This window comes from Triturus cristatus, chromosome 10 (assembly GCF_964204655.1).
Source record: "Triturus cristatus chromosome 10, aTriCri1.1, whole genome shotgun sequence".
NCBI lineage: Eukaryota > Metazoa > Chordata > Amphibia > Caudata > Salamandridae > Triturus > Triturus cristatus.
Window position 1 is genome coordinate 1,216,311,804 of NC_140593.1, and position 24,266 is coordinate 1,216,336,069.

At 50.4% G+C, this 24,266-nt stretch overlaps 1 protein-coding gene across 5 annotated transcripts in view; it reads left to right on the top strand.

The window, feature by feature from the left end:
- The window catches only part of EMD (emerin), a 109,508-nt gene that overhangs the window by 23,218 nt on the left and 62,024 nt on the right, over positions 1-24,266 (top strand). For all 5 annotated transcript variants that reach the window (XR_014969684.1, XR_014969685.1, XM_085629736.1 and 2 more), the window contains exons 3-4: positions 8,769-8,861; positions 10,090-10,179. Coding sequence is in view for 3 of the 5 variants with exons in the window: in XM_085629736.1 (XP_085485862.1) it covers positions 8,769-8,861; positions 10,090-10,179 (183 nt within the window). In the remaining 2 variants the exon portion in view is untranslated. The remainder of the gene's footprint in view (positions 1-8,768; positions 8,862-10,089; positions 10,180-24,266) is intronic.

The following is a 24,266-nucleotide window of genomic DNA, read 5'->3' on the forward strand; positions in this document are numbered from 1 at the left end:
CACATCCCCAAGGATGTGGTCAAAGAATATTACAAAAACGATGACATTCAACAGTGGTTCAGGGCATACGAGGTCGCCATGACCTCCCATCGGGTCCCGCAGAAGGATTGGGGGGCCGGGTTGTGGGGACGATTTCTGAGCGAAGGGAGAGACACCCTGCTCGACCTACCAACCTCCATGCAGACCTCCTACAACCACATGAAAGAGGCCCTCCTCACAAGGTACGGCCTCACCCCGGAGATGTACCGCCAGCGGTTCCGGGACTGCAGGAAGATCCCGGGCACCACCTGGGTGGAGTATGTAAACTTCTTCAGCCACGCATTCGATGGGTGGATCAAGGGCAGCAAGGTAACCACCCTAGAAGAACTAACCGACCTCATGTTGTGGGAACACCTGGCGGCGAACTGCTTTGTGGAACTGCGCCAGCATCTGCTCGACAGCAAGCTCACGGATCCGAGAAAGCTGGCTGTCGAGGCGGATCGCTGGACGAACACCCGGGTCTCCCGGGGCCCTGTAGGAGAGTACCCCCGAGCCAGTCAGGGACCACCCCGCCAGAGAGGGGGGGGAACCAGGGAGGGCAGAGAGAGTCCCAGTCCAGTCCCCCGAAAACCCAACCTCCGCCTTTCCCGGCGCCCCCACCAGCTGTATCCGGCCCCCCCGTGAGACTGGGGCACCGGGTGACCATCACTTGTTTCCGTTGTCAGAAGCCCGGGCATTACGCCAACGACCCTGAATGCCCCATGGCCCCACACATCACCCCGGCAGCACCCCCCCCCCCAGACAGATAGCCAATGTAGCACTGGGGGAGGAGGTTGAGGAGACCGTAGAGTGGGAACCCGCAGCCATGGTCCTAGTATCCTTAGGAGATAGAGAAATGGTCCCTGGCAGCCTCCTGCCCTCCAACACGAAGAAATATGGGCAGCTCGTAACGATCAATGGCCACCAAGTAGAGGCCCTTCGTGACACCGGGGCCAGCATCACCGGTGTCCTCAGTCATTTGGTCAACGAAGACCAGGTCCTCCCCAACGTCTTTTGCCCGGTAATTTCCGCTGACAATACGGAAAGTCTTTGTAAGGTAGCCCTGTTGCCTTTTGAGTGGGGAGGGGTGGTCGGTAAACTGAAAGTCGCAGTGAGAACCTCCCAGCCAGTCGACTGTCTCCTGGGGAACGACCTGGAAAGTTCCCCCTGGAAACAAGTTGAGCGCAAGACCCACCTAGGGATGATGGGTCTCCCTGAGTGGGTGTGCGCCACCACCCGATCTATGGCAGCCCGACTGACCCCCCTTGGGGAAGTTGACGACGCCCCGACCACAGAAGACACGATGGTCCCCGCCGAGGGTCCCCACATCCCCCCACAAGGAGGGTCGGTCGCCAGCGACGAACCCCCACCTTCCGACTCCGCACAGGTCACCGAGTTAGGCGATCTGCCCGGGTTGGCCCAGTGGCGCCACGAGGGGGGCCCCTCCCGAGAGGAGTTCTGCTGGGAGCAGGCTACCTGTCCTTCCCTGGTCGGGCCCCGGCAACAAGCAGAGGCCCAGGCCGCGGGCGACCAAACTGGAACGCACCGGGTGTATTGGGAGAATGACCTTTTGTACAGCGAGCAGAAGTCGGTGGAGCTAGGATCCGCCCGGGTGCTAGTGGTACCCCTACGCTTCCGAGACCTCCTCCTGGGCTTGGCCCACGACGTCCCCCTCGTAGGCCACTTGGGCCAGGACAAAACCTACAGTCTCCTCGTGACTCACTTCTACTGGCCCAGAATGAAAGCGGATGTAGAAGCCCACTGCAAGTCCTGTCCCACGTGCCAGGCTAGTGGGAAGAGCGGAGGAAAGCGCAAGGCTCCCCTCCAACCCTTCCCTGTCGTCAGTACCCCTTTTGAACGGGTCGGGATCGACATCGTGGGGCCCCTGGACCCCCCAACCTCCCAAGGGCACCGCTTTATCCTCGTCCTGGTGGATCATGCCACCCGATACCCTGAAGCCATACCCCTGCGCACCGTCACAGCCCCCGTGGTGGGCCGGGCGTTGATGGGAATCTTTTCCCGTATGGGTTTTCCCCGCGAGGTCGTGAGCGATCGCGGTACGAACTTCATCTCCAGATACACGACGTCCCTGTGGCAACAATGTGGAGTGTCTTATAAGTTCACCACCCCGTACCACCCCCAAGGAAATGGCCTGGTAGAGCGGTTCAACCGGACTCTGAAAGGGATGATCGCGGGCCTGGAAGAGCCCCTCCGGCGTAAGTGGGACGTCCTGCTCCCCTGCCTCCTGTTCGCCTACCAGGAAGTTCCCCAGAAATCCTTGGGGTTCAGCCCCTTTGAGTTACTCTACGGGCACCCCGTCCGGGGGCCCCTCAGCCTGGTCAAGGAAGGATGGGAGGCGGCGCCCCGAGGCCGCCCCCGAGATGTGTTCCGATACGTCCTGACCCTCCGAAACCAGACTAGGAAGTTCCGAGAGCTGGCCGAGGCCAACCTGGAGGCGAGCCAGGAAGAGATGAAGCGCTGGTACGACCAGAATGCCACTCTGGTCGAGTTCCAGCCGGGCCAGCAGGTATGGGTCATGGCCCCCGTGAAACCCTGCGCCCCCCAGGATAAATGGACCGGGCCCTTCAAACTGATTGAGCGGAAGAGCCAGGTCACGTACTTGGTGGACGTCCAGTCACCACGGGACCCCCTCCGGGTCCTCCACGTGAACCGCCTCAAGCCTCACTTTGTGCGGACGGAGCTGAGCCTCCTGCCGGCCACCGATGACGGGGCCGAGGAGGAGTCGGATCCCCTCCCTGATCTCCTGTGCACCAAAGAGAAGGATGGCTCCGTAGAGGGAGTGAACCTCTCCCCATCCCTCACTTCCCAGCAACGTGAGGATTGCCGCCAGCTCCTAGGGCAGTTTTCCGACCTATTCTCTCTGGTCCCCCAAGTCACCGACTGGTGTGTCCATGACGTGGACACCGGCGACAGCCCACCGGTGAAACAACGCGCCTACCGAGTCCCTGATCGGGTCCGGTCCTGCATTCAAGCCGAGGTCTCGAAGATGTTGACCTTAGGAGTGATCGAACCCTCAGACTGTCCCTGGGCCAGCCCCGTGGTCCTGGTCCCGAAAGCAGCTGCCCCCGGTGTCTCCCCAGAACTCCGCTTCTGCGTGGACTACCGGGGACTCAATGAAGTCACCCGAGCCGATGCCCACCCCATTCCCCGAGCCGACGAGCTCATTGACCGACTCGGGGCTGCTCGGTTCCTCAGCACCTTCGATCTCACCTGCGGCTACTGGCAAATTGCGCTCACAGAAGGAGCCAAGGAGCGGTCCGCCTTCTCCACCCTGGATGGGCACTATCGCTTTCGCGTGATGCCCTTCGGGATGAAAAATGCCCCGGCCACCTTCCAGCGACTGGTAAATAGAGTCCTGGCCGGGCTGGAAAAATTCAGCGCTGCCTATCTAGACGATATCGCAGTTTTCAGTTCCGAATGGAGTGAGCACCTCCAGCACCTCCGGAGGGTGCTAACCGCCCTGCGCCAGGCAGGCCTCACCGTGAAAGCCAGGAAGTGCCAGATTGGGCAAGGTTCGGTACTCTACCTGGGGCACCAGGTCGGAAGCGGCCAGGTCGCCCCTCTACAGCCCAAGATCGACGCCATCCTAGCCTGGGAACCCCCCACTACCCAAACGGAGGTCCGAGCCTTTCTGGGCCTCACGGGCTACTACCGGAGATTCATCCGGGGGTACAGCAGCCTGGTCGGTCCCCTCACGGAACTCACGTCCAAGAAACAACCCAAGAAAGTGCAGTGGACCCCTGCCTGCCAAGAGGCGTTCGATGCCCTGAAAACGGCCATGTGCACTGCCCCCGTCCTCCAGGCTCCCGACTACTCCAAGGAGTTTGTGGTACAAACGGACGCCTCCGAGCATGGAATTGGGGCCGTCCTGTCCCAGGTGAATGACCAAGGCCTAGACCAGCCCGTAGCCTTCCTCAGCCGACGGCTGCTGCCCAGAGAACAGAGATGGAGCACCATCGAGCGCGAGGCGTTCGCCGTAGTCTGGGCCCTCAAGAAGTTACGCCCCTATCTGTTCGGCACCCATTTCAAAGTCCAAACCGACCATCGCCCCTTGCGATGGCTCATGCAGATGCGAGGAGAAAACCCCAAACTACTGCGGTGGTCAATCGCCCTCCAGGGGATGGATTTCACCGTGGAACATCGCCCTGGTACTGACCACGCCAACGCCGATGGCCTCTCCCGGTTCTTCCGCCTCAGCGAAGAGAACCCCCAAGAAGATGGGTAGTTCTCTCCGGCTTTCAGCTGACGCGTGTTAGACCCGGCCTCGTGGCATGGCCATCCCTGTCCCCGCACCACATAACCTGACCCACGCACCTCATGCAGCCCCCGATCACACGGCCTAGCCGATCCTTCCCACCAGAACACACACACACCCGACCCGGACTTCCTCGTCCGTGGCCTTCCTCCTTTCGGCCACACCGGGCCCGCGTGCCCACTTCATGCACCCTGATGGCCGCCTGGCCCCAGCACGACCCTGGCCTAGAGGCGCCACTCCGGCTGGGGGACATCGCGCTCCCATTGGGATGAGAGAGGGAGGAGCAGTTTCCATCACACCTCTGAGCTCCCCTGGGAAGGTGGGTTTCGATCGGCCCACCGGCCTCCCCGAGGGCTGGCTCCACGCCTGCTGGGTGTCTGGGACTCCTCCCGACCCGGCCCTGAAAGGATCAAAAGACAATGGCAGGAAACCCCGACAAGCGACCCCCAGGTGACAAGACCCCTGCCTGCACAGACTCCGGACATCAAAGAGGAGTCGTCTTATAACAAGGGGTGCTCTGGGACTATCCGAGAGATTCGCCTTTGGAAACACCTGAGCCCTGCTGAGTGACTCGCGGCTCCCTGAAGATCGTAAGACCTCCGAACTTGTGCTTGAGCCCTGCTGAGTGATTAGCGGCTCCCTGAAGATCGTAAGACCTCCGACCTTGTGCTTGAGCCCTGCTGAGTGACTCGCGGCTCCCTGAAGATCGTAAGACCTCCGAACTTGTGCTTGAGCCCTGCTGAGTGACTCGCGGCTCCCCGAAAGATCGTAAGACCTCCGAACCTGTGCTTGAGCCCTGCTGAGTGACTCGCGGCTCCCACAGACTCTCCTGGTCCCGCTGGACCCCGACAACGACAAGCGTATCCCCCAGCTCGAGGATTGTGAGCTGTGCACTGGGTACGTCCCTGCATTTGATCCATATCCCCAAAGACTGTCCCGCTACCTCCTTCCCCCTCGAGACTCTGTGAGCCCGTGCTCTACGTGTATATATTTGCCTTGCTGATCATAAAGATCCTACGACTCCGATCTGATAAAGATTTGTTCTTAAGAACTCACGGTGAGGCGTCTCTTTGTCGTGTGGTGCCGAGTGTACGGTCCTAGATACGAGATTCCTCCCCTGAGGAGTCTCCCGCCAGTGCCCGGCTACGATACCTCGAGGGTTGGTCTCAGGATAGTCAGGGCCCCCTCTGGGCTCCTCTGAGGTCGCCTTCTAACAATACGTGACTGATGACCATAATTCCCCAAGGGGCTTGATGGATTGGGGTTAGGGCAGGGCTAATAAAAATACAGTCTTCCGTTTGCCTGGCCAGCCCGGCTTGTCCTGCTCCCCACTAGCTTGCAAGGTAAAGATGCAAGCGTCCCCTGATAGCTTTTAAACTGTATTTTATTAAAGGGAAGCCACTGAAACCTAGAGCAGTGCCATCATATCTGCAATACATGGTCAAACCAAAGACGAGATGAAATGTAAAGCTGGACAGAATAGCCACTAGCCACAGACATTGACTTCTTGCCTGAAAATCGATGCCTCGCCTGACTCTTCTGGCACCGGAGACCATCTTTATGGTAGTGTTGGATGGTCCATGCTTTTGAAAGAAGTTAACCCATATCGAAGTTCTAAAAGAGCCAGACTCCTGTATCCAGGGTCTTGAAAGTTTATTCTTTGTACCCAGAAGATTTATTCTTTCCTCTCCCTGAAAAGAGCACACACTGCTGAATGTCTAGTAGCGCGCTTGCTTACGTTGAGAGGCTTCAAAGAGGTGCTCCGTGCACCATGGTTGATGTCATATTTAAAAAGCCCACAGTGGGCGGAAACAAAAAGCAACATGGAAGAGAATTGTACTTCTGAAATGGCTACTGAGTCACCACTTTGTAACAGACCTCCTTGTAAAGTAAGTTGCTAATGTCGTTGTGTTTTTTTAGTTCTCAACGGTTTTTATTGCTGTGTACTCGGATGACTGAGAAGCCACAAGAAACCGAGTTTGAGAAGGTGCAAAATAACTTTTGTTCATTGACAACCAGCAAAACTCCTGGCATTTATCACAAATATTTTTCTGTTTTGCTCTGTAACAAGTGAAGGACTATTTCTCCATAAGGGAATGCGCAGGTTGTAACCTGGAGCAAGGGAAGATTGGTTTAGAGTAGAGGCGTGAGGACATCTGTGAGTGGCTCGGGATTCAATTGTGGTGCAACTATAGCTCCAGTAGGACATTCCCGCGTAACAAGACCTAATGTCAGAATCTGGCAACAAGCCAACTGTTAGTCGTCTACGGCACAGTGTCAGGTACAGTCACCTATCAGAAAAAACACCTTTCATGCCTGGAAAGAAGGCCCTTGGGATCAGTGAAAACATGGTTTGTCTTCTAGAATTACTCTCGACCTGGTCGGATTCTATAGTGATATCCGTATACCCATTGTAACTAACTTCCTTCGGATCTGCTATCACTGACATGACCTCTCTTGTGTCTTCGCACTTGCATTCGGAGACAGGAATATCTCATTCAGAAAGAATAACACAATTCCCCTTGTGGTCGGGGCTGTAGTAGGTTGTCGGGCAAATCCCTGCCCCCCCCCCCCCCCGCCTTTGTGTAACGCGTTCAGAGTTATTCACCATGACCCACTGTGGCATATGGGGTCACCACTACGAAATGTGTGGGCTCAGTGCTCGATACTTGGCACAGTCTGCAGAGGCTCGATCCCGACAAAAGGGGGCACCCAAAACAGTCTTGCATACTGGCTCCAGCCCGATGGGTGCGCAGCCAAATCCCCACACCTTGCAGAGGGAGTCCTCACGGTGAGGCTCCCTTCAGCGCTCTCCTCTTCCTCACACGGCGCGCTGGTCGTGGCAGGCAGTGGGGCTTCAGGCCAGGTCTTCTCGGTTTCCCTGGGTAAAGTCCATCATCCAGCACGGAGACCAGCAGGCCTTGGCCCTCCGTCCTGGCCACAGAAGTCTTGCAGAGCTTTCCCTTCACACACATCCCGTCTGGCTGCTCGGCAGATGACACATTTCTGGGGACTCTTTCTCCCCTTCTTACATTCCTTCTCCAGACACTAAATGTGATTTAGCGTCTGGGTCTTTGAAGTTTTATGCTGGGGTTCTGCGTCTTTTGAAGTGGTCACTTCTCCTTTTCATCTTCCCTAATAAAAGAGGTCTGCCACGGCTGGCGGGACTCTGACAACGCAATTCATGGGAGGGACCAGAGTTCACACCTGGATGTCACCACAGTGATATAAGCATCAAAAGGTTAATCCCAGACCTCCAGCTCTACTCTTTAAGATTCCCTTGACAGCCTTATCTTCCTTTCTGAGATGTGTCCCGGCTCCTTCCTTGTGATCTATCACTGAACCAGAGAGCCGTCTTCTGGACTGTAAAGGGAGTCTCGTCTGTTTCCCTACAGTGTGTACAGCAATCCACACATCTGTCTGGGGGATTCCTTCCCTTCTCTTGTCTTTACCACGCAGGCCCGGGCTGCCCAAAACGGAACCAAGGGTCCACCATACAATGTACAGGTACACTCACTCAGTGTACTGTTACAGCACAATTTCAGTCCCGCATGAACAACTCTAGGAATTGTACACTTACCTGTACACATGGATTCATGTATGAATACTCACGCTGTTCAGCACTGAAGCTTTTCTGTATTAAACCAGGGTGTGCTTACTGTAAAACACATGCGCTGCCAGCACATACATTCACCATATGCGCATTGCACAACTCTTCACCCTTCATGTGTATTGTGCTTCACGCGAGCATGCATACACCCAGCACATGCGGTCCTTGTGCATGCGCTGCACAGCACAACTGCTCTCATGTAATGTATTCCTCTCAAACACACATACAACCCATGCATGTATTATCCACACATGTACTTCATCATCCTTGTACTGTACCCTTCCCAGGCACACATACAACCAACGCAGTCACCACTCCTGCGCTATGCAGCACTCAGCATCTACCTGATGTAGGCCAAGGGTGAGTTAAGCCCACAGCAGTGGAACTTTTAAAAGGTGAGTGAGCCTGTAAGCCTCACTCCAGTGACACAGGGTAAAAAAGGCCTGTTCGCTACTACTGATCACTATACAGTATGTTGCCACCACCACGCTTTTGTTGCTTAACTCCAGGTAAAGGCTGTAGCCTTGCACCACTATGAGGGTAACTCTTTTGAGTGTTCCATACAGTCCAACAAGACCACAGTCCACGAGACTGGCCTATGTCCTAGCGCACCCACATGATCTATGTTTGCCTATCGCAAAAAATCAGTCTTGGAGATCCAGACAACACTGATGCATGTTGGGACGGCAAAGTCCTCCGCATGTTAAAGATGTGTACCCCTGCTCTGAGTGCCCAACTGACCGTGCTTTGAGTCTGTTCACTGTTGATTGTGCTGTATAAATGTACTATTAAATTGTGCTACTTGGGTTTTTTGCAACTGTTCTTACTTGCTTGATGTCTCCTCTCTCTCTCTCTCCTGTGCAGGAAGCACCCGCAAGTTGTATGAAAGGAAGATCTATGAGTATGAGACCCAGAGGACCAAACACTCCCCATCGAAAGAAACCTACACCTATTCAGGTACCCAGTGTTCACTCGGCCCAACACTTATTAGGTTGGATCTATTCTTGTTCAGGTAACAGGGCCTCGCCTGGAAGCTCAGGATAGACTGTTCTCATGGGCAGCAGCATCAGTACTCACTTGCATAAGGCAGGTCTCTGTCTATTATGCTACAGCGGGTGAAAAACAATGGATTGGAATGCTACCCTGAGAGATTCCCAGTGATTTAGACTATCTGTAAACATTTCTCCTGTCACTTCTTGTGTGTTTGATGAATTCATGGAGTGAACTGTAAACAGGGAGCAAGTGCTGCTGTGCCATGCAGGCCTACAACCTGTGGTGCAAAGGGGTGCTCTGGGGAATATGTGTGCCATAGGAGCAGATGGCCAGTAGAAGCCTATGTCCAAGAAGTGGGTGGCGAAGGACACATTTATGTGCTGGCATCCAAGGGAGCAGTGCCAGCTAGTCTTCAGAGAATTTATTGAACATAGCAGCCTTGCACAAGGAATAGGCTTTATGTGACAGACCACTTACAAAAGCAGGTGGTGAAGTGGCAGAGTTTGTGATAGAGGGGGGTGTGGCAGTTCTAAGCTGCGCCTAGGCCGGGCAGTGCTCCTGGAACGACCCATGCAGCGCAAGACTGCTTGGAACAGATTGTGAACTGCCAGGCTGTAGTGTAGAAGCTGATAGTATTACCTGTAGAGATTAGTGCAGATAGTACTGCTGGTGGAGATTGGTGTGGTAGTCCTAACCTGTGCCCAGCTGGGGGGGTGAGGCGATGCCAGGCTGTGATCAGGAAGAATGAATGCAGGACAGCTGGCTCTTTATGACCAGTGGGTTCATGGCTGCCGGAAGGATATCAACCCAAGTGGATGACCTGGAGTTGGGAACTCGCGGCTTGAATTGTTTTCCAGAAGGATATAGGTTAGTTTGACACCAGGGCTTAATGCATGTATCTTGAACCTGAGGCCACCTTGTGTGCTGATGCTCCTTCGGCATAATATGCAGCCTGTCCCAAGCATCCGAGCAGCGCCTGAGTCCTGCTTTTAGCCCCATCCGGCCACACCTGCAGCATACTTCAGGATTCAGCTCTTGTTCAAAGCCCGCACCCTTCACGGCTCAGACTCTGGGGTTCTGCTCCGCAGCTCCAGGCTGAGAAAGGGCCCGACGCAAATGTTGTAGGCGTCTGCCGGATGCTAGTCCGACGCACATCCAAGACTTATTTGTCTTTGTCTCTGTTCTCTGCTAGACTCTGACTCCCCGATGTATGAAAGCAAGCGATACGACGTCCTCAGCAGGGAAGGCCGAAGCAAGGGCAGCCCAGCCTACCAGCCTGAAGGTGAGTGAAAGTGCATCTGTAAGAGAGGCCTCTCCGAAGGAAAGGGGACAAGTCTCTGAAATGTTAAAGCTACTTGCGTTGTCCTAGTCTGTGTTGTTGCCAAATACTTCAGTCTAGTATTGAGCCATAAAGGAGGAACACAATTTAAAACGAGGGCACCATGATTGCTGTAGTACTGTGGCGAGGTGTCCTGTTTGGAGAAAAATTCCACTCGCCAAGCCCCCGTATTTTATTTATTGGGGTGGCGTTTTTGTTAGGCATTGGCTAGTTAGGAAGCCCCAGTCACATAACAAGCCCCCCTTTAGCAGCGAATAATCCCGGAAGTATTTTATAGTATATTTTACTGAGTATATGAAATTTGAAAGCTAAGAGAGAATGGTTTGTAAGAGCCCACGTGCACTAACCTACTTCAGCAGACGGTACTCATTTGAAGGGCCACATTTTCGTTCCTTGTATGGTCTTGTGATGTAATTAAATGGGGTGACATTCCGCGACTTAAAAACTCAGCCTTCCCATTTACACAAGAAAATAATTGTAATTCCATTTTCAACTGTGTCTACAAATTAAAATTCACTTCCAGTGTGGGAACCGGGCATGCGGCTTTCCCCGCGCACCCCTACCCTGTGGTTTTAGGTCTCGCCAGGCAGGCTCTAGCTGTTTGTAGGTGGAAACCTCTTGTGGGCCATAGCAAAAACCTACAGTGGGCGTAAAGCCCGCCCACTGCTTCCCACTGCTTGGCTGTCATTCTCATTAGCTTGCTTATACTTCAATGGCTTACCCTCCTCTTCTCCGCTTCTTCTGCTTGTCCCTCAGTGGAGCTTAGCCTCATTACCATCCTATTGATTGACTGAGTTATATCCTTCCGCCGCTCACATTTAAGAACTACTTTTTAGGTCTCGACAACGCGCGCATGCGCTGCATAGGAGGGCCTTTAGCCGTCGCTCTGCTCTTTTTCGAAGCACACACTCGTGTTTGTGGCGGCATCCACCTTGCGGGAGGGAGCAGGGGCGCGCCACTAGCACGAGTATGTGCTTCGAAAGTGAGCAGAATGCGCGCGCACACACGCACCACTCCCAGGCTTGTTTCCCTATGATTTGGTTCTTCGGTACAGTCCCTGTGAGTTTTGCCCCAAGCAGTTAGCACTGACAGGCCAGTTTATCTCTTTTTTTTATGTACAAATAGTTTATATTTGCTCGTGGCTCTTTGCATGGTTATAATTACGGGCTGTTTTGTGTTTGTTTTGCGCGTTCCATTTTGTATTTTTGCTTCCGTGGCTTATAATTCTTTATTCAAAGTACACACTTTGTTTTATTTTTTATACAAGAGTATCGGGTACAACTCTGCAAAATGTTTAAACATTGTGGACAGCAATCTTTGACAACCACTCTTTTCTAACCATAAACAGCAGATGGGTGGAAAAATAGTACCGGTAGCCTCTTTCGATTAAAGAAGTGCAGGTACGAAGTACCATACAGTGCCTGCCCATTTAAAGCCCTGTGTGCATATGCTGATAACATAACATGCCAGAACTTGCAGACGGCCATGCCAGTGCTTGTAAGATATATAATAAGGTGCTTTTCCACACTCCTAAGATGGCTGCCTGAGACCACGTGCGTGCAGTTGTGCTCGAAGGAGTCAGATATGGAGCGCTTCTTAGGAGCGCGAGCCATTGCCGGACAGAGAAGCTTTCCCCCGTTCACGCGCTCTCGAGGCAGCTGAGGATTCCGGAGTCAGCTGATCTCAACCTCCGTCGTGATTCACTTGCAGTTCACGCTGCTTTTACTTTCTGTGGAATAATGAAAAGCCAAGTCAACCGCAGAGGATTTGAACCTGCAGACCACAGCTGGCAGGAGACCAGGGATCTGGTGTTAAGACGCCGGGGCTAGCGTGCTCTCCGCCTGGCGTGTGAAACACTCGGAGGAATATATATACGACTTGTGTAAGGAGGAATTTTATTGTGGTCGTTCGAGAAACTTCTCCAGCCTGGGTATGGTAATACTTTCATCTAATTTTCCGCGTTGACCAGTATAAAACATCAGGGCTTCTAAAATGAGTTGCATATTTAATTGACATAAAGACATCCATTCGTCTCAGCTTTTTTTCAGTTGTATTGTTTTTTTTTTGCAGTCACACACCTTATGTTTATAGACTCGTCCCAAAATGCACATTACTTTTAGTCCTTAGTTTAGCTCTTTTCTGAGCTTTCTTCAAGGCTCGAGTCCTAATTTATGCCAAATGCTGCGACTCTCGAATCAAATTAAAGTCTGGGAATTGATAGCCTCGGAGGAGACATTTGAAATTAATGTCCCATGAATATTTAGTGCATGCTTTGACCCCTGCTCCAACATCTGGTGATGTTCGAGTTGGCAGCGCAGCTAGCAATGTGCAGCAGGTGCAGCGGCACCAGACCCTAGTAGTTTAAGGCGCCCACTGAACCCTCATTATTATTTTACTACCCATACAGTGGAGAGGGGCCTACCTGCACTTGAGAGAATGTCAATGGAACCGTCTTGCAGCACTGGTTAGTGCCCTTAACTCTGTGACCACATTGGAGTTTTTGTCATCCTCTTCAGTTCGCACTCCTCGTTTGGCCTTTTCTCCAGTGTATTGTTTCCATTTGTTCAGTTGTCTTTTTGGAAAAGCACGAGTTTGACTTCGCACTGTTTCAGACTGGGATGATGTGGTTTGTTTTGATTTGAGGTCACATGTTTGCATCAGTTAAACAAGCATTGGCATAGCCAATAGGTCTCGCCTTTGGGACCTTATAAGTGTTTAGCCATGCAACAGTTGCATAACTAAATACTTAAAAGGTCCCAAAAGCGAGACCTATTGGCTATGCCAAGCGGCGTAAAAGTGATCGCGATCAAACATCAAAGCAGCCGTGCGGCCGCGAAAGTAATCGTGGTCAAGCGCGGCGCCCGCACACATGCACTGTAGGTCTAGGCTGGCCTGGTAGCACTTTTTGGAGCCCTCTCAAAAAGTCTCGCCAGACCAGCGCATGCGCTGGGTCAGGCGAGACCTAAAATGTTTGTCAAATGAATGCTTGCTAACTTCAGGTCGGAGTATGGCGGGGGCTGAAAAGGATGAAATGGGTTATGCGAACACTTTGAGAATTCATGAACAGTTCGCTGCATATCTCGGTCGTCCGGGTTTCAAAGCCTCTGGTCTCCTTGGCAAGCACTGTTATTAACTTGGCTGCAGATAATGTGAATTGGGCCCGCAACAACGCCAGAGGCTGTCAGCCATATTCATTTTATTGTTGTTTTTTATTGTTGTTTTTTATTGTTGTTGTACGTTCTGGCAGCCTTTCGCCACAAGTGCACACGCACACACAAGAAATCCATAGTTATTTTTAAAGGCTTTACTGTAAACATTTCTATTGCTGAATACATTTAACAAAATAATTGCAGAAATCAATACAATTGTAGCATTTGCTTAAACCAAAAAATACACATGGATGTCCATGCATACAAAATCTGGAACATGTTCTGCGTGGTGCATATTTAAGAAACCCTACTTGCCTTCTCCTTCAGCATCAAAAGTAATGCCATAAATGAGGGTCATAGTTTCAATAGAGTCAACACACCTTCTTACATGTACTCCATGTTTCCAGTCTGTAGGTAACTCTGCATGACAAGGCTACATTATGTCTCTATTTAGGGCTTAATTTGAGCCTGTGCTGGCAGGAGGGGTCAGCAACGCTCGTTTATGGGGACCAGCACTTATTATTCCTCAACAGACTGATTAAGAGCAAGAAGGAGAACAAGCACAAAAGGGGGAAAGAAAGAGGAAGACAGAAAAACCGTGACAAAGGGTGAAAGGAGGAATGAAAAAGCATTGGCATAGCCAATAGGTCTCGCTTTTGGGACCTTAGAAGTATTTAATTATGCAGCACAATATCCTTGGTGCAACAACATCAACTGTTGCGTGGCTAAACACTTCTAAGGTCCCAAAGGCGAGACCTATTGGCTATGCCAATGCTTGTTTATTTAAGCAATCCACCCAAGTGCATGTCTGTTTAGACTCTCTCTCTCTCTCTCTCTCTCTCTCTCTCTCTCTCTCTCTCTCTCTCTCTCTCTCTCTCTCTCTCGTTTGCTTTTCTCCCCACCAAATACCTTCACCTCTGTTCTTGACTGCTCTGTGTTAGTCTCTCTCTTTTACCTTCTCTCTTCTGTATGTTGTTTTTTATTCCACCTAACGTGATGTGTGGTTTCCCACCCCAGCAATCCCCCCCCCGCTCATTGGTTCCTTCTCACCAGCTTTTTTCTTTTGTTTTAATAAGTGCACCGATTCTCCCCCCCACATGCCTCACTATGTTGCTTCTATCTCACCTGCTTCTTCATTGCTCCCCATCCTCGAGGTCGTTTAAAAAATAAAAATTGGGGAAGGCCTGGCAGCTGCCAATCGCTACCAGGCCGCTCCTTTGCTCTGCTCCCACAGATATAAAAATTTCCTATTGACCGCTTCAAGTTGCGACCTCTTTCTTGGATCAGTAAAAAAATGGAAAGAAAGAAAATGATACCACAGTAATCAGTACATGCGTGGCGATATGAGCACCATACGTCATCACATATATGTGTGCTTGCTAAATGATGCAGTGCCAACAGTGTCCTGACATACACATGATAAGCTCAATAGGACGCACCCTAACAACATAAAGACGTCGCTGTAAAAAGTTCATTTTAAAACCATTTGCTCTGCCCATCCAAGAAATCTCTAACCAACACGATCTATATTGTTCCTTGAAAAGAATGTCTAGAATATTGAAGAGGAATCCAGCCAAAGGGTCCCTTCGGTATAGACGCCCCAAATTCTGAAAGTCATTAGGGGCCCATGTAAAACCTCTAGACTCAACTCGTAGTTGCAGACTAGGTGACTAGGGACCCACCCCCATACTGACTGATTTTCTGTAATTAATTTGGAATCCAGAAGCATCCCTATACTCACTTAGAGTTTTCTCAAGTACATTCAAGGAGACAACAGGGTCAGTCAGGAAACAAAGCGTGTCATCTCTGAATATTTTGCTTATCACCCATAGGGAGCCCCAGTATATCTGGATTCGCCTGCACTTGCTATACTAGTGGTTCGACACAAAGGGAGAACAAGGCCAGAGACAAGGGACCCCACTTTCCGGTGCCCCTAGATAACATAATCAGATCAGACAGAATAGCTCTGGTCTTCATCTTCGTGGATGGTGTCACAAAGTTGGCCAAAATATAAGACCGCAAACTTGGTCCTAACTTCCTCATGGGGAGGACCTTGGTCAGAAATGGCCAGTTCACCCGATCAAATGCTTTCTCCGCATCTAAGGACAGAAGCCTCTGCACCCCATCCTTCGTGGCGAGTTCAGTGGCATTATTCGCTAGCAGAATGTTGTTTCCAGTCTTTCGATTCTGAATCAGACCACTCTGAAGCGGGGAAATTAAGGTGGGCCAGACCCTGGCCAAGAATGTTAGTGAATATTTTGATGTGACTGTTCAGAAGTGCAATCGGTCTATTCATCCCACGTTGGTCAGAGAACTTGAATGGTTTCAGATTCATAGAGAGTGTAGGCTCAATCATAGTCGGAGTAACCGAGCTAGTGTCCAAGAAAAAATTAAAGACCTTTGTGAGATGAGGAGCCAATAACTCCCTGAAGGACTTGTAAAAAGAGTTAGGGAACCCATCTGGTGGGGCTTTATTATTCGACAGGGATTTAATGGTGGCCCTCACCACCTCTTCTGTGTAATGAAGAAATCTAGCTCCTCCTCAACCTCATCAGGAACATCTGGGAAATGGAGGGGTGATAAGTAATCATCACTTTTAACTGAGTCTAAGGTTTCCCTATGGTACGGTTCCCTATAAAAGGAGATAAAGCCTTTGTTAATGTCTGCTTCTGAGGAAAGATTCCCTTTATGCAGTTCTTGGTCCAGGCTTGCCTAATCTTGTAAGCCAACAACCTGTCAGCCTTGTTCCTTTTCTCATAATACAATTGTTTAATCTCCAATAATTTATAGCTGCATCCATGTTCAACAGGACTTCCAATTCCTCCCTCGCTTTGCGCAGTTTCCAATAGGTGCAAGAAGTCTGTTTATGTTCCTATTCTAGTTTGAGAATTGAATTGTCTAATTCCGTCTATTAAAGTTTATGGAAACGGAAAAAGGCAGTGATTTGCACTATAAACTCTTCTCTCATCACTGCCTTGGCAGCATCCCAAATTGTGGCCCAAGAGAGATCATTAATAACATTCTTAGTGAAATAACGCTCAAGCGCCTCTTTAATGTTGGAACGGAGAAACGGATCACGGCAGGCGATCTCATTCATTCTCCAAGGATGACATGACCGCGGCAGCGCGGTCGAGAGTGACATTGGACAGGTGTGTGGTCTGACAAAACTTGGGACCCAATAGTTGCATCGTCTACTCTAGACAATAGGGTGGCAGAGATTTGCATGTTCAAAAAGTAAGTATAAACCAGATCATCGGGGAGGAATTGACGCCAAGCATCCACTAAGTTCAAGTTGGTCATGCCCTGAGAAAAAGATTGGAGAGGATGGGACACCCGCCATGAGGATGCTGAGCAATCTAAGGTTGGGTCTAATGTTGCATTATAGTCCCCTCCCAGTATCATATGATGGGCAGAAGCAGATGCAATGGCCGGGAACACATCCGCGAACAAGGGAGTCTTGAGGTCATTGGGACCATAAATGGAAACTTTGGTTTAGGAGGTGATCTTGCCAGAAGTATGAATCATTACCCATCTCCCTTCTCTATCCCTACGTGTAGAAGTCACCCTGAGCTGGACGTCCGCCCGGATGAGAATTGCCACCCCATGGGTTTTATTAGAAGCAGAAAAATTATCGAATTTATGGGGGTAAAGGCATGACTGGAGCCTGGAGGTCTCGTTTGTCAGCAAGTGGGTCTCCTGTAGCAGGACAACTCCTCGCCCACGAGTGACCGCCAGTGGAGTAAGACTTTACCTTTGCAAGAGGAGCTAAGGACCTGCACAGTGACAGACCAAACATGTAGCGTAGGATCAACTGCCGTGAAGGGGAAAAAAAACAGAAGGAACGCTGTGGACAAGCGAGATCATTCCTCACATCCCAGATCCATATCTCCCGGATTCCACACAATAAACAATAAACAATAAAAAATAAAATAAACAATAACAAAAAAAGGAAATCAATACCAATATGAAGAAGGCATCAATAACTTCTCAACAAACTGAAACCAAGTCATGGCTTTCTTCTCCCTTCTCAGCATAACACATTAAGCATCAAAAACAGTGACTGAAACCATTTATTTTTTTTAAACGAAGAACAAAAAAGCACACTCAAAAACCACCACAATACCTCCCGAACACCATCCCCCCTGAAGAGGCGACCCATATAAGGGAAGACCAAGAAAGGGGCTAACCCCCAATGGTATCCGGCCCCACCGCCTACCAGTTCTGAAAAATAAAGCTGGATTAAAAGAGGAGCAGACGAATATACCCACATATATAAAATAAATGGGGTGTAAAGGGGAACAACCGCATTCATCGTGTTACATCATTATCATACTGATCCAGAAAAAACAAGGCATCAAAGTTCCTTCATGTGCATCAACCATGCATTGTTCATATTGTGTTGGCCAGTTCTCGCTGATGTCGTTGCGATCTCTGGAAAGGCTGAGTCTTCCACTCAGGCTCCTGAGAGGCCTCGTAGTCTCCCTACTCTGGCATCAAACACAACGGCCGCACCGTCCAAGCTCATGGACCCTAATGTTAGGATTATTCGATTTCTGCTTCTCGTTTTCCATCTCTGTCACGAGGTCATCCACCCAATGGTCGATCTTCTGTAAATTCCGATCCATCTTAGTGACTGCATTGTGAAACTCTTTATTTGATCTCCCCCATGTCCTTACGGAATTCTTCCATCATTTTCATAATTTTGCAGATGTCCACCTTGGTCACCAAAGCTGCCCCGTCGGGCACGGCTGCTTGAGAAGGAGCCAGCGGCATCATCTCCCCCCTCGCCAGTGCACTAGGATGTGCTGGAGAAGCTTGGCAATGTTCGAACCTTTGGGTAGGTTCGTCCTTTTAGCAGGCATCGAGGTGCATGCCCAGCAATAGTGAAGACAGATGGTGGGGGCGCAGAGGGGACTGCCGGATCAGCTGTAACCACTATTTCACACCCAGGAGAAGCAAGGCACCCTCCACCAGAACTGTGTAGAACGCCAATGTGACAGAGACAACTCCTCAATGACCTATACAATGACCTCCACCCGCACACCCCTACGATGAAGCACTGCAACCAGTGAGGAGCCATCTAGTATACCTCATAGCTCTCAACATGCCCTCTACTGCAGAGTCCAGAAGGGCAGCGTTAAAATGAACTCAAAAAGGAAATCCACCCTCTTTCTTCCTACCATGCAGTACAAATCGTGCCCCCAGCAAACGCGCATCATTCACCCTAACAACTGGTGAACACCAGCAGGGGGCCGCCCCTCTTAGGCTCCAAGATCGTTCATCCCCACGTGGGCCTCACCAGTAGATTGTACCAAAGCACTCCCATGCTAAAACTCCTTAGTGGCGTCATTTCCAGTATGCCAAAGGTCGTGTGTGTCCGAATCAGAAAGGGGCTCCAGGGCAGCCATGAGTGCTCCAGCACACCAAGCAACACGCTCGTCAGGCCTACTCATACCAGCAGAGGACCGCACCGACGGGAGTAGGCACACACACTGCCGGCCATGGTGAGGAACCTCCACCTGCCCCGGCACTCCCCTGTGGCCTGCAATGTCCTGAAAAGGGAGGGGGGGGTGTTGGCGCTGTCCAACTGTGGCCCTGCTTGAACCTCAGCAGGCCACAATAATATCAGTGACTTCAGGCCAAATCCTTCCTCCGGTCGAACGCACTGGCGCCATCTTGGCTGAAGGGAGCGGTATCACGGAACTTTGAAAATTGTGGCAAAACTCAAGGTCTGCTTCTGTCCTGTCAATTAGGGGTAAGGTCCCCTACCTTAATCAGGAAGGCATTCCCCGCTTTCTGTCGCCATTACAGGCATCGCAGCTGACATGGTCACCCCCACTTTTTGCACTCTAGCACAAATGTTGATTTGTGGTGCACTCGGTCCCTGCTAATCAGGCCCCAGTGCCATAGCTCCTTCCCTAAAAACAAGACACATGTTCAATTGTAACCCAACTGGCAAGGACTTAAGCACCCTTGTAAGTCGCCGGTAAATGGTATACATGGTACCCATGGCATGGGTACTAAAGAGGGTGCCTAAGGGCTTAAGCATGTATTGTGCCACCTAAAGGGACCCCCACCAAAGCTGCATGCAGACTGCCACTGCAGGATGTGTGAAAGGGCGTAAGCCTTTCTGAAATCATGACATTATGCACACGCTGTGTGCAATGACCAAGTACACCGCATGTCTTGTATGTAAGATACCCCCTGCAGCTGGCTTTAGAGCCCTAAGACATGGTGCATTTTATAACATATGAGGGCACAACTTCATGAGGGGATATGTCTCTGTGATGTCTACACATTACAAGTGAGCAGTAAAGCCATCTTAGAGATATGTACTGGGCACTAGTCATTACTAGTTATCCAGCTACATAATGGCTTCACTGCAAATACTGATGCCAGTACCGGATTTAGGAAGACCTGCACCCAGAGGGCACCTTATAGGTACCCACTGAAACCTACGACTCCTCTAGTGTGCTTGCTGACTGGTATCGACCAGCCCGCCACCACAGACAAGTTTCTGACCCCCTGGAGGTGAGAGTCCACACTTTGAGGCCAGAAACAATGTCTACTCTGGAGGAATGTGTTCACATCTCCTCCAGCAGGATTGCAAGAGGTTTAGCATATCCGGGCCAGAGGCTTCAAAGCCACTGTCATCATTGATATGCGAACCTGGCTTCCCCCAGTCCTAGGGAACACCACCCCCTGCCCTGAGGCCCATTCTGCACCAGAGGAGGCGGGAAAATTAGCTGGTCATAAGATGACACATTTGCAGGCTGGGCACACCCCTAAGGTGGGCAGCCTGAAGTGGACAGTCGAGGGAGGGTTTCACCATCTTGTTTTCGGTGAAACTAGGAATTCTGAGTCAGGTTTATGCCCACTTCACACAGTAAGTGGTCATATAGGGGGGGTAGTCACCCTAGGAGTAAGTATCCCATTGACTACTACTCTACAGTCCCCTAGACGCCCATAAATTCAGTATTTAAGGGTCCCTCTTACATCAGGAATTCCGATTTGTCTACCTGGGATCCGAAGAAGGACCAAGAAGAGCTGACCACGCATGAACTGTGGACCAACTACGAAATTGGCACCAAACCCTGCCTGGCTGCTGCTGTCCCAACAATTGCAAAGATCTGACTCCTCCTGAATCTGTGATCTTTGAGTTTGGGAGGACCGTTCAGCACTTCAACAACCTTGCATCATCACCCTTGGGGTGGAGGAGCCACTTCCCTGCAGCTGCAGGCACCCGCTGCACTTGCCCTTGACTTGCTGACCCTCGGGTCCTCTGAGGGAGCATCTCACCAGGAAGGGGTCTTTGCTGTTCCAGGAAGTCAGATCCGTCTCCTTGCCAAGTTTGGAGACATCAGGCCCTCCAGGAGTCGCCCAACACCCTGGGTACCAGAGCATTTGCCGCAACCAAGGCTTGTTGTGTGTCCAGTCGTAGCACCACTGATGCCAAAACTGGCCTGCCAAGGACGGACATCGCTATCACCGAGGCCTGCACCAACAGTGTCCCTGCTCTCCTGTTTTCTTTCCTTCTCCAGCTCACTAAAGTCAAGTGAGGGCCTCTAAACTACAGCAGCCCACCGGACAAAACACCCCTGCACCCGAGCAACCCTGCCCTGGGTTCACGGAAACCTGACTGTGTACATGTGTCTTAGACACCCACAAGAGCTGAGCTCCCCTATGGGTTCTGCCAGACTTGTCCTCAAGTCCCCACTTGCCGCCTTTCATTTGCAGATACTTTCTCCATTGACTTTACCGCCTAGCACTCGAGGCTACCAGCACCTCTGCACCAGGAATCACCAGAGCAGGTAAAACCAAACTGCTGGTGGTTTCTTCGACTTTGGCCCCTAAGTACCTTTAGTTCCTAAAGATATTGTTCAACATCGTTTGCAAGCGTATCTATGTAGGGAATGTTTCTACCGTAGGATAACATTACCGCGCTTGATGCTCATATCTCAAAACTGGTATTCAACTGTATTTATTGTAATTGGTCTCTGATTTTCTTCTTGAGTATGTATCTCATTTATTGACAATCAATCAAAGGTAAGGGACATGGGGCTATTGAAGGTTCGCCACACCAGTGCTCCTGACTCTAAGTATGCATACAAATCTAGGGCGGCTGTCGGCTGTTCCTAAAGCGAAAAAAGAGAATAAGAAATGGGAGGTTGGAATGTCAGTTGGTTTTAAGGAGTCTTCCTCTTTGGAAGACAGAGCCCTTACACTCTCAAATGGGTGTCATGCTTCATCATTTGGGCTTTGCTCTTCATGGGGCCAATGCTGCAATGCCCCACGGGCCCCGCAAGAGGCCTCTTTATCTCTACCCTACCCTTTAGATCAAAGGCAGAAGACCGCGTCCTTGCTGCTGTATCAACTAGTCCTGTGCTGGGGGTCACGTAACCAGTTGGCATGGCTGTTCTTAGTTGGTGGAGTGATTTGTTTGGTTAATTCCAAAACGAGCAAGACTCCGCCATGCCAACTAGTTACGGAAGCCCCAGCGCAGGACTGTTTGATGCTGCAGCAAGGACTCTACCGTGCTCTAAGGGGCAATCCTCACAACACCAGAAGGGTTGGATTTTGAGATCTAGTTAGAGATTCAGCATACACATAGGTATAGTTAATCCAAACTTTTATCACTTACACCCCAAACGCATATCCCACTTGAGTGTAGGGTAGAGGTTTTATGTTCTGTTCCTGAAGAAACGCCACGGATCCCGTCTGGACCACACGGGCATAAAACATGTCAACCTCAGTATAAAAAAACCCATCATAATGAACACTGTGGGACAGTCACGGCTCATACGTTTCCTTATAACAGCACTCACATCCTTGTTTTTGTCCTTGCCTAGGACACCACTTTATTAAAATTACATGGTACACCTTAGGTAGTTTTAATACACTATTACACACACTACCCTACTTTCACATTCCCACTCTCATCAATGCGGCAAAAAGTGAAGAGCTCCAATAAAGAGCCCTCTTGCGGAGCCCGTGGGGCATCGCAGCGCTGGGCCCATGAGGAGCAAAGCCAAATGATGAAGCATGACACCCACTCGGGCGTGTGAGGGCAACGTCTTCCAAAGAGAAGACTCCCTAAAACCAACTGACATTCCAACCTCCTCTTTCTTCTTTCCTTTTTTCCTCATTTATTGACAACAAATGCTTAGCTCTACCCTCTGATAAGCCTAAGCTGCTCGACCACACTACCATAAATGGAGTATTTGGGATGATTAAGTTAAGCCCTGCCACCAATGATATTCATCTGTACTTTTTGCATGGTTTGCCCTTCTTTTGTCACTACTGCATAAAAAGCCAGCTTCCTACTGCGGCCGGTAGAGCCGTCGCAAGAAGGGAGCTCAGTGAGGACTCCTCTACAGCGGTCCTTGTCGTAGCCACGCTCTTTAAAACATATGTTAAGAAGCCCCTTAGACAAGTTTTGTGAACTATACCGAGAACGCCCTCTCCCATAGCAGCATTTTAAATGTATGTACATAATAATGGCCGGAGAGGGACTGATTCTACTAATGACATGGGAATGAGGGGTGGGTGTGGGTAGAGGTCAGTTTGAGGCTGTTTTTGGTCCAGTTAGTTCATTCTGGTCAGGCCTATATGATAGTTGAGTTAGTAACTTACCTGGCAGGTTGGGGAAATGAGGGTCATAACTTTTAAGGCCTGGCTCTCACAACACCCTGACCGGAAGTCCCTCAAGATTTCTTAAAGGGCTGCTTGTCTTGCCTTTTGATGATGTGAACCAAGACTAAAAGTACTCTGAACAAGTTTTTTTGGGAAGAACAGAGATGCAGCAGGTAATGCAAATATCCAGGCCAATGGAGAAAAAATACAGATACATTCACCAAGTAATAAGCTTAGAAATGTGGGGAACATAGTAAAGGAAAGGTTAAAAAAAGGTAGGTTTATCTGCTTCTAGTGAATGTCCCTGTGAATAAATGTTAACCTGGGTTCCTGTAGAATGTGATGCAAGTGCATAGGAAAATTAAAAGAAAAACCAGTGCTAATAAGGGACAGATTGCCTCTGTGGGGGGTTTTACTGGCATATTGATGAAAAGTAATCTGGGATGCGGATGCACGCGTTTGGATAATGCGTCTGCGGTAGGCCCAGCTTTGCGAGTTAACTTCATAATTCATACATTTCTGAAGCAAACGTAGCACCAGTTGGAGAGAATGAAATGCTTCTTATTGTGAAGGAGTGGTGGTCATAGGTGTCATTTGGCGAGCGATGCTTCGGTCAAGTCCGCGGACACTCCTGGTAGCTTCATGTGTTCGACTCTCTTGTTGTGGCTCTGAACTCAGCTGACCACATCAGGTCAACAGGCACCAGTTCTAACATTGGTTAGAACTGGTGGACTCTTGCTCCGGAGTGGTTTGTGTGACCTGAAGTTCTGGCCGAGGTGCTGGTGTCAGTTGGCAAGATCACATATTTGCCCGATTCCACTTTGCCAGGTTTTTCCAGTGTGAGTCAGGTTTGTATGTTCCTGAGCGGTTATGTCTACCGCGGCGGAAAAATGAGCAGCAGCAAACAACAGGGTGATGGATGGAATCCTCAAATGAATATCTGCCACTGGTTCTCAGTCCGGGTCACAGTCTAGTACATCATTTTCACCCATCATGCCACTTTAGACAAATGCCTGTCTGTCTGCACCCAATTGAAAAGGCCCACATAGGCCAAAACCAGTTCGGGTTGCTTGTGTTCCAGTTCAGAGAGGATCTGGCTTGGCAGTTTGTACAGGATTGTACCTATTGGAGCAGGACCAGGGATGATTTGCATATGGCTGGGTCTAATCTGAGATGGCATGGTGGAAAAAAAAACAGCTCAGGATGCAGCCTGAGACATCAGCAGTGCCTGAGATTAATTTGAGCATT